We start from the raw sequence: 11,450 nt of genomic DNA on the forward strand, positions 1-11,450 counted from the left end.
CTTTTGCCACCAGTTTCCATTTCATGTAATTTAGAACTTTTTCTTCCCCCCAGACTCTCGCTTTCCCACGTATTGTTTTAAACTCTTGAACCCCCAACCCCAGTCTTTATTAACCCCTTCATTTTATCTTGCTCCAAACTTGTGTGAAAGATGCACAATCCTGCGATGCTTGTCTTGCAGCATTTCCCCAACTTCTACTGTCCATGTAGTTTCCTTCAGCAAGACATTGACCAGATGGTTTGAATAGCCCTCGCATGGCAGCTTTGTGTGAATCTGTAACTGATAATCTGTCTCCCTGTTTCTTAAAGTTGTCATACCAATACCGCATAGTGTTTCAAGGAAAGTCTTGCAAATTCCCCTCAACTACGTCTAAATCTATGGCCCTGACAGCTGGCTTTGAGACCAAGAGAACCCCTCCTTAAACCCTTTTACATTATTATATGTTATCCTAATGGTAGCAGTCAGCATACTTAATACAAGTATTGGGCCTGATAAACGATGGTCCTCCAGGCTGATATATGTGGAAGGGCCAAAAGTGAAGAGGGACATTTTATTCTCGGCCATCAATCTGACTGGGATCTGTGAGCACTGGCGGAGACGGCGGTAATTCATTTTAAAAGGGGCTCAGTGGGCGACGAGGGGCCCTTAGGGATGGTGATGGGTCCTCGCCCTATGATTGAGATTCTGAAAGTGGAGCTATTTTATGGGATTCTTAATTTAGAGAGGCAGGCGCTGGCATAGATGCCCGGTCAGTGAAGGGAAGGGTCAAAGGGGCATTCAGGGCTGACCTCCAAGGGGGACATTAATTAACCACAAGTTGAACAATTGTAGCTATGTATCTCTGCATGCGCCTGTGTGCATATCTTGAGGAAAATAGGGAGTGAAAGCTGCATTCAATATACATATTGGGAGTTCCCAGACAAAAGGAAATAATCTATTACTAGGCTGAGGAACTGTGAGCCGTGTAGGTGTATTCAGAGTCTTAAATGATTTATATCGGTCATCTATCTTTGATTGAATAGGAAGCGGTGACATCCATATACCTTGTAGGTCATAGATATAAATGATGATACACAGACAAGCATGTCCCCAGCGTCTCCTCACAGTCCATATAGGGAATAATAATCAATCTTTTCTGCCACAGACTCTCTGGAAAAGTAGCTGTTGTTGAAGTTAACAGCACTACACCTCGATGCTCCAAACAGTGGGTCTATGAGGGGTTGATTCTTTCAGCGATGGCTCTTAGAAATCACGAGATTGATGAGCATTTAAGCATGACACGAATCAATCAGAAAGACAAATCCTCTGTGTCAGTCTCTGCCTGCCCGCTATTCTATGGGAGACAGGCATTCTCCTTGCATGCAAACAATGTCCCCAATTTGTCAGAGACACAATAACAGCGTTGGCAGAGCCCATTTGCATCACTGTGTGAACAACAAATGTAATTGATCACAATATTGATTATTGTATTTTGGAGAAAAGAGATGTCCCCGGAGAGCTGTTGAGGCAGTTGAACAATCAGATCCTTGGATTTATCTTCTTTGACCTTTTCTGAAGATGTCTCAAATTTCTTTAAGTAAGAATAAGTAAGCATAATGAAATGTCACCTGGCTGTCACTCTTGAGGAAGGATACAGAGAAAATGAATTAAAAAAAATGGGATAAAGCTTTTCTTCATGAAAAAATGGCTTCATTCCACTTATGATAATAATTATAACGACTTCTTTATACATGTGACATCTTTTTATCTTATCACACATGTCCTAAAACAACAAGGAAATCAGTTACCAATACACATTTTGCATTACGTAATATAATTTCATTCTACAATAATGTAGAACGAGACAACACTCTGATCACGTAAAGATCAAGACCAAAGTAGGATCGTTAGACAGAGTCAAAGATAAGAGCAAGGATGCACTCCGTCCTCCTGGCACCTGCACATTTTTAAAGGTTTTGTTTCCTAGTAAATGTCCATAACTTATCTGATGAGTCAAATGAGTTATATGGAGGAGGGGAGAATGTAATGTTAGGTGATGATTTTATGACACTACTGTTAAATTATGGAACACCTTTAGGCTACAAACTAAGTTGCATTAAATGTCAACATATACACTAGTGGAAGACTATGCATTATGTTACCACCTGGCTCAAGGATGGCAACAAGAAGGGAGGTCACACACAGATATCTTAAACAAAAAGTAGTTTATTTAACTCAAACCAACATAAATGTTAAACTAGTGGGATATGTACAATAGGAAAAGTATCAGTCGTGGCAGCAGTGTATGGATGAGTGAAGATATGGTGTAGTGTGTGTTGTGAAGTGCATCAAACTAAACAAAGGAAAAGAGGCTGTGAGCCCTGCTGCAGGCCCAGGTGAGAGAGAGAGACACACCCCTAGAGGCAGTCATTATATACACTCTGGAAGCCCCGCCCAGAAAGGCAGGTACAGGTAGACGACCCTCCCAGCTCCATCTACCTCTGCAAGAAAACAGTCAGAGCATGTCAGACTACCAATTCAAGAGGAAGAGAGGTCGTCACACCCCCTCCCTTCAAATGAGGATCCTGACCAGGATCCCCACAGTTAGACTACCACAACCCAAGCCCTCAATAGACAACAGAATAACTAAATAACTGGAACCCTCTGGTTTATCCAATGCCAAAAGAAACCCCAAATGTTTGTACAACCTGCAGGACATCACACCCTGTCCATAGAGGGCACCAACTCAGCAACCATGGTACCTAGGAAGCAGATTAAGAGGAGATGACACCAAAACGAACTGAAAGAGACCATACAGGAAGAAAACAAACAACTTAGGACATTCCTCGTGACATGGCATCTGCAACAGTATTTTCAGTTCCCTTTACATGCCGTACATCCAAATGGAAAGGCTGTAGGAAAAGACACCAACGCATCAGACGCTGGTTTGGATTTTGAAGCGAGTGGAGAAAGGTCAGAGGATTATGATCTGTGTAGACCACTAAAGCACTTGCTCCACTGCCCACATAAACCTCAAAATGTCTCAGTGCCCAGATGAGTGCCAGTGCCTCTTTTTCAATGATGGAATAGTTCAACTGATGTATGTTGAATTTTTTGGAAAAGAAACTCACCGGACAGTCAACACCATGGTCATTAGTCTGCATGAGGACAGCCCCCGCTCCCACCTTGCTAGCATCCACATACAATGAGAAAGGCTTTTCCATCTGCGGAGCTGCTAGGACAGGGGCAGAGCACAACATAGACTTAACAGACTCAAAAGCTTCTTGACAGATACGAGACCACTCAAACTTCACTTTTGGGCTAAGAAGGGAAGTTAGGGGAGCAACCACTGTGGAGAAGTTCTTACAAAATCCACGATAATACCCCACCATACCCAGAAAACGGGATAGGTCTTTCTTGGTCGCAGGAACAGGAAATTTGTCAACCGCCGACACCTTAGCTCTTACTGGACGCACTTGCCCATGGCCAACGACCTTACCCAAGTAGGTTACTGTTGCCTTAGCAAACTCACACTTTGCCAAGTTAACAGTCAAAGAAGCCAGAGCCAGTCGGTCAAACAAAGCTTGAATTCGCTGTAGATGATCCTCCCAAGTGTCGCTATAAACCACAACGTCGTCCAAATACACAGCACAGCCCACCAGACCTGACACCACCTTATTCATCAGGCGCTGAAATGTGGCTGGGGCATTACGCAACCCGAATGGCATTACTGTGTACGAGTACAACCCACTGGGTGTAATGAAGGAGGCAATCTCCCTAGCTCTAGGTGTCAGTGGAACCTGCCAGTAACCTTTAAGCAAGTCAAACTTGCTGACGAATTTGGCAGACCCAACCTGATCCACACAATCCTCCATACGAGGAAGTGGAAAAGAGTCAGGTTTGGTCAGTTTATTTACCTTCCGCAGGTCTGTACAGGGTCTAAATGTACCATCGGACTTCTTTACCAGCAAACAGGGGGAGGACCAACTAGATGCACATGGCTCCGCAATGTTATTTTCCAACATGTATTTGACTTCTGCCTCTAAATGTTCATGTTTGACCGGTGACATACGATAAAACCGCTGTCTGACTGGTGGAGCCTCTCCCACATCAATATCATGCTCGATGAGATGAGTACGAGATGGGGTATCTGCAAAGAGGCAGGGGTAACTTTTAACTAGCTTTACTAACTCTGATCGTCTTGGTTCAGACAAATGGGTCAACATTTCGTTCAGACTCGCAAGAGACTCAGAGTTTTTAAGTCGACCTCTCAACATGCCATCATCCGGTGTACACAGTTCTTCCTCTGTTTCTACTGCCGGATCAGAATGTACACGTACCTGACCCACTGGAACTGCTACAGCAACACAAGACGGCGATGACTCAAGTCCTGCCACTGAAGACCGAGCAAAGTATGGTTTAAGCAGGTTAACATGACACAACTGCACTGATTTCTTCCGGTCAGGGGTTGAGATTAAGTAATTTAAGTCAGACACCTTTTTAGCCACCATATAAGGGCCACAAAACTTAGCCTGGAATGGAGATCCCACTAGAGGCAAAAGCGCCAGAACTTGATCACCAGGACTAAATTCCCGACTTTCGGCACGCCGATCATGAAGACGTTTCATTTTGTGTTGAACTGCCTTTAGGTTTTCTTTTGCCAGCTTGTTGGCCTGATACAAACGGTGTCTAAAACCATTGACATAATCTATCAAGTTTTGTGGAGCCTCTTTTGATTTCCAGTCACTCTGTAAGGAGGCCAAAAAACCACGCACAGTGTGACCAAACACTAAGTCATTTGGGCTAAAACCCAGGCTCTCCTGAGACACCTCCCTAGCTGATAACATAAGCCATGGTAACCCTTCTTCCCAATCACGATCCAACTCAGTGCAATATGCACGAAGGAGGGACTTTAAGGTTTGATGGAACCTTTCTAAAGCTCCCTGGCTCTGAGCATGATAAGCACTGGACTGTGAATGTCTGATGTTTAACTGCTGCAACACTTCTGCAAACAACTTCGATGTAAAATTAGACCCTTGATCAGACTGTATAACTTTAGGAATACCAAAGGTAGACATGAATTGTGTCAATGCCTTCACAACAGATTTGGTGGTTATATTTCTGAGGGGAAAGGCTGCAGGGTAGCGTGTAGCTTGACACATCACAGTTAGCAAAAAGTTACTACCTGACTTGGAGCGTGGCAGGGGACCAACACAATCAACAATCAAATGCTCAAATGGGTGTTCAGCAACAGGAATAGGATATAATGGAGCAGGCTTTATTACCTGATTTGGTTTTCCAGTCAGTTGGCACGTGTGACAAGTCTTGATAAAGGCAGAGATGTCTTTTTTTAACCGAGGCCAGTAAAAATGTCTCAGAACTCGATCATAGGTTTTCCTTACACCTAGGTGACCTGACACACCATCATGAGCGATCTGTAATACTGTGGGTCTTCGCTTAAGTGGTAGAACAACCTGCACTATTTCATCCCCCACAAAACACTCTCCGTGAGGAACCCATTTTCTTACCAAAATCCCATCTTGGAGAAAATAACCACAGGCTGCACTCTCCACTTCATGATCAGGGAGTACCTGGCAAAACAAAACCTGAAGTGTAGGATCATCCTTTTGTTCTTGAATGAGGTCGCTGCAAGACACAGGCAAATGATAAGCAGGGACAGGAAACACTGGTTTTCTCTTCCTATCGAAGTTCTCAACAGCAGAACCACTACTGACAGAGCTCATAGCTCGTGTCACTGCACAGGTGGGAAGAATTGTAGAGGTGGCTGTGAGAGACTCCCTACGTACTACTTGAGAAGCTGGCTCGACACTCCGAGCGGGCACATCTGACCACACCCGATCACCAACCAGGTCATTTCCCAGGATGACCTGCACTCCCCCCATAGGCAATGAAGGACGCACCCCCATGACCACGTCACCCTGTAACAGATCTGAAATTAAAGTCAAACGATGTTGTGGAGCAGAAAAAACTGTCAAACCCATTCCACGAACCTCAACACTGGAACCAACAGCAGAGTCAGGAGAGAAAGGCAAAACAGAGCCCACAATAAATGAGTCAAGGGCGCCCGAATCCCTCAATATCTTTACAGGTACTTTCCCGTCACTACCAATCAGTGAAACAAAGCCATCTGACACAAAGGCAGCGTAACCAGGGTCAATCTCTGCACTTACTGTAGAATCGGACAGTTGTGTCTCCACCTCAGGAAGCTCAATCACTGGCCCCTCTGAAGGTTTTGTGATAGTCTGTACCGCAGCAATAGCACGGCTTCGCTCATCAGCACACAAAGTAGCAGCAGCGCCACATGGTTTTGTAGCAAATGCACCCGACTTCCACTTTTTTTTCAACACTGGACACTCATTTCGCCAGTGACCTTTTCCAAAACAATAATTGCAGACACGATTAGGGTCCAGCTTCGCCTGTAACCCCTGGCCAACTTTACTTACAAACCTGTCAGTCCTGTCAGACAACCACTTACTGGTGTGAGCCGACGCCATATTCTCTCTATAAGTATGGTTTCCCTGGCCACGGTTCTCACCAGTAAAACATTTGTGGGTCAAGACAAACTCATCCGCCAACTTGGCAGCATCTGAAATCGTCGTCACCTTCTGTTCATTTAAGTATGTCACAACACGATCAGACAAGGTATTCTTGAACTGCTCAAGTAAGATTAGCTCCTGCAGATCCACTAATGTCTCTACCTGAGAAGCAGCACACCAGCGGTTAAAATGATTGACTAAATCACGAGAAAACTCACTATGAGTCTGTCTCCCTCTCCTGAATTGTCTGAACCGTTGACGGTATGCTTCTGGTACCAACTCATATGCTCTGAGAACAGCTGTTTTAACCAATTCATATTTAACACTATCAGTAACACTCAAGGCTGAGTAAGCTTCTTGGGCTTTTCCAGTGAGGACACATTGAAGCAGCAAGGTACGCTCAGCATCAGACCAATGTCGTGCCTCAGCTAGCCGCTCAAACAGCACAAAAAAAATATCCGGATCCTGGTCGTTAAACTTAGGAACTAGCCGTAGGTTAACAGTAACATCAAATGAATGAGTAGGAAGGACATGTGACACTGCAACACCAGCCGTTGACGACTCAGGCTGCAGCTTGCCCGCACTCATGAGCTCGAACTTGTAGCGCTGCAACTCCATCTGCTTATTTGCCTGCACATGAGCTAGTTCAACTTCCCGAAGACGGGCCTCTTGTCTCAGTTTTTCCACCTCCAAAACATTTTTCTGTTCATGTTGTAATTGTAATAGAAGAAGCTGCCTTTGCTGCTCAAAAGTCAGTCCAACTCCATACCCAGCCACACTAGGCACTGACCTACTTACAACAGGTGAGGCTTTATCAGCAGAATCAGTCACACTAACAGGTGCACCATCCCCAAGACCAGACAAAATCCCACTTTCAGCCAATTTGTCCTTTAATGTTTTCAACAGTTCCTCTTTACTCAACTTCTTCTGAAGCTCCACCTTATAGAAGTCAGCCAATTTCAACAGCTGATCTTTCTTATAACAATTGAGCAATTCCTCACTTGGAGTCTGCACAAAATCCTCAATAAACTCCATCTCCCCCCAAAATCAAGAGACACAATTACCTAGCAGAAAAAAATCCTCCTGTCAACCAGACAGACTAGACACCCACCAAAAATCTTTCAAACAGTGACCACATGGCAACCGGCTGCTTCAAATATGGAACCTCATTCCTCTGGCTAACTGCCTAACCAATACTAGCTGACTCACTTAACCCTAGTCTTCATGCAGGTCTGTGGTAGGATAATTAAGCACAAAGCCCAGCGACCCGGTTAATCTCCAGCATGCTGGAAATCACCTAGGCAGTCCTGGAAGTGCACCTGAGCAACTGCTCTAGCCACTTGCTGCACAAAAATAACAAACTAAAACAAAAAAAAGGGTCAATGGAGACAGCAAGTGCCCCACATTGCTTAACCTGTCAGGAATAAGGGTTCCAAACTTCCCAGCCCTTACCAGCTGCCACCAGTCCAGAAAAACACTAGTTATCTACTGCTAGGCAAAACCAACTCCAACAAGAGTAAGCCAAAATCTGTGTGCCACACTCCCTTACACACAAAGACGAGCCCCCATTTGTTACCACCTGGCTCAAGGATGGCAACAAGAAGGGAGGTCACACACAGATATCTTAAACAAAAAGTAGTTTATTTAACTCAAACCAACATAAATGTTAAACTAGTGGGATATGTACAATAGGAAAAGTATCAGTCGTGGCAGCAGTGTATGGATGAGTGAAGATATGGTGTAGTGTGTGTTGTGAAGTGCATCAAACTAAACAAAGGAAAAGAGGCTGTGAGCCCTGCTGCAGGCCCAGGTGAGAGAGAGAGACACACCCCTAGAGGCAGTCATTATATACACTCTGGAAGCCCCGCCCAGAAAGGCAGGTACAGGTAGACGACCCTCCCAGCTCCATCTACCTCTGCAAGAAAACAGTCAGAGCATGTCAGACTACCAATTCAAGAGGAAGAGAGGTCGTCACAATTATTAGGCCACATCAGTTAACTTATAAACTGACTTTAACTTCACTGTAACTTTGCACAGTCAGCTGTCACTTTCACGTAGTGAACTGGTGGTTGATTTGTATTGCAGAGATGTGAAATCAGCAAACTTGTTTGTCTTATTGTAATTTTTATCTGTATCGGTAGCCTAAGGCAGAAAGATGTACTATAACAGATGTTCTCTGCTGCTCATTTTCCTCAAGTTTTCAATCATTTTTTTAGCAGAGAGAGCGCTCCAAAGTCAAACAAGGCCTCACACACCTCTCTGAAGGAAAATTAGTTCCTAACTGCATGCAGAAGTCCCTGTTGGAGGATCACCAGTGGGGATTTTAGCATTTGTCGTGTTAGCCAGACAGACTTAGCGTGCATCTGCTGGTCATGAAGCATTATGGGCATGTTTGATTTAGGTCACTTAGTGAACCAGGTGGTGCATTAAATTGGAGCTTGATAAAGGTAAATGTGGTCTTTCTAACTTTACTGAGGTGCAGTCATGTTTACCATAAACACACTGTAATTATGCAATCTTGAAGTTAGGGAAGGCAATTCTAGAGAAAAAAAGTTGATTATTTAGTCGCATTGGCAGGTCATCAAATACGGACCCTTTGGGTAAGAATTTTGGCCTAAATGCTGACTTTAAGCATATGTGTTTGACGACTTGGGAATGAGACTGAATGAGACTCAAAATCTAAAAACTACTTTTCTCCAAAATCGCCTTCACTACATTTAAAATTGAGTTTGTTGTTGTGGATTTTTATAATGTCCACTGACTGCACACACATCCTTACACTTGGCCAGTGAACATTCATACATCAAAAATGAATCTTTACAAGAGTGTCAACTGAGTGCAGAGTGTAGTCTCCTCTCTGGACATGGAGCTTTCTGGACCCCTCCAGTGCCCACAGAAACAGCAGCAGCTACCGATTAGGCAACTCTCTTTTGCTCCATTCTCAGTTTTATCAGGATTCTTTCATCGACTTTTGGTCTCACTCTGTGAGCTCAAGTTCAAGTACAATCATTTGTAACTTCCGCCCCTGGTTAAATTAAGTGCTACAATACTGTGTAGAATGGGTAAGTTGAACCATGGATGAATGGATTGATGGATGGATTGGTTTAACGTTTAACGAGTACTGGGATGGATAAAACTCTGGATAGAGTCTTTCTCCAATGAGCATGCCTGTGCTGCTCATCTTTGTCTCCCATTACTTCCTAGAAAAGGAGAAAAAAGAGAGGTGTCTTAGGTTTAAAATGTTAATCCTGTTGGCACAATGTCCATTCAAAATTTACTTTACTTCACTTGACTGAAGTTGTAGTGTTGAAGACTCTCCACCACTTATCCAAGCGGCCTCTTCAGCTCCACCAGTCAGCAGAACAAATGATGCAGTCGCACCACTTGTTTGAGTCAGCCAGCAGACAGGGTAACTCTCTAATTGAAGATGTACATCACACTGCAACAGTTGCATATTATTAACACACAAAACAAGGGCGAATTGATCATTAGTGCATCAATATGTAGTTTGCATAAAATTATTTCCTTTAAATAGTCTGTGTTTGAGGTGACACAGGGTTGGCTCATCAATAATGTAAATGAGCCATTAGGGCATTAAGAAGCTGTCTGTGGGAATGACAGACCACCAGGCGTCAGTGAGTTAATATCCAATACAGTACTCACTGTCACACAGGCCAATGGCTAGGCTGATTATAGACACAAATTACATCTAACGCCTGGCCTTTTTTAACGGTTTAAGTTAAAAATTGATTTACAGAAAACAAAATATATCTTCAGGTGTGACACTGATTAAAAGAAGTTGTTTAGCTCTTTAATATCATTTTACCTATTTCAAATATCTTAAATTCTTGGAGTTAGCATCCAGCAAACTGTTGTGCATGACACAATTTCAAATAAAGAAGCGATTAGAGATAATTACAAATGCAATACACTGCTGAGGAGAATTCCCAATGAAATAGTCAAAGCCCATCTCTGACCATGCCCTTTGCCTCGATCCATAAGTGCTCCTGGCTGCCACCTGCAACCTTGAGACTCCCCCTTCTCTACCCCCTGTCTTCCTCCACTCTTCTCCATGTCTGCCAATAACAAGGAGTCAGATGAAGTGGCAGTGGGAGGAAATGTTTACCATGAAATTGGTCGTGTCATCTTCAGAATCTGTGATGCAAGCCACAGAGAGGGGCATCAATGCAATCCATCACATCATTGATTCACGCACGGTAAGGAATTCAAACTCACAGCCTAAAGGTTATTTAGACAAGAGAAGTCTGTTAGTCTGCAGCAAGTTTTTGTTTTAAGACTGTGATTCTGTGTAGTTTTGCTAGCCATGCCCTAAACATACTTTAATTTGAACTTAAAAATCTGAAACTAAAATATATACACTCCAGTCAGTCAGCAGACAAACAGTTGCTAGTGTTGTAGCGGTGTTATTTTAGATCACACTGCCTTGCTCGGCATGACTCGCCCTCTTTGAGAATCATTCATTCATTTCAATATGTAGATCTATTTGTATATTCAAAAACAGGCCGTTTCATATGCAGTGAAGGTCATGGCTGATTTATGGCACACTGTTAACTCTGTTGACAGGAAAAGGCTGTCAATTTGTTTCTACCACCTGATGTCAGTAGATATTTCTGTGGAAATCTTACCTATTTGTTTTGATTAGGGTTAGGGTGGAAATCTATCAGGTTAAATTTAGTTTGAAAACATGGCCAGAGTAATTGTATAGGAATTTAAGTATTTGTACAAGTCTTGTGTATAGTCTTGGAAAAATATGAATAAAATCCACTGTGTCACATACACCCACGCATCATTCTGTATCTGCTCATGTCAGAGTGTCAGTATGAGGCTCTTCTATATTTAGGGTGTTAGGATGATGATACGCAGTAATAGCCAGAATAATATGATCATATGTCT

General features: G+C 43.3%; 1 protein-coding gene across 1 annotated transcript; it reads right to left on the reverse strand.

The window, feature by feature from the left end:
- Positions 1-2,187: 2,187 nt before the first annotated feature.
- On the reverse strand, positions 2,188-8,506 carry LOC115579874 (uncharacterized). Its single transcript, XM_030413575.1, has 2 exons — positions 3,111-8,506; positions 2,188-2,741 (listed from the first exon to the last, which is right to left on the reverse strand). Exons 1-2 carry the CDS (start codon positions 7,569-7,571, stop codon positions 2,649-2,651), a joined length of 4,554 nt encoding a protein of 1,517 aa, XP_030269435.1. The 5' UTR covers positions 7,572-8,506; the 3' UTR covers positions 2,188-2,648.
- Between the last annotated feature and the right edge of the window lie 2,944 nt (positions 8,507-11,450).

The sequence above is a fragment of the Sparus aurata genome, chromosome 4, assembly GCF_900880675.1.
Source record: "Sparus aurata chromosome 4, fSpaAur1.1, whole genome shotgun sequence".
Taxonomy (NCBI): domain Eukaryota; kingdom Metazoa; phylum Chordata; class Actinopteri; order Spariformes; family Sparidae; genus Sparus; species Sparus aurata.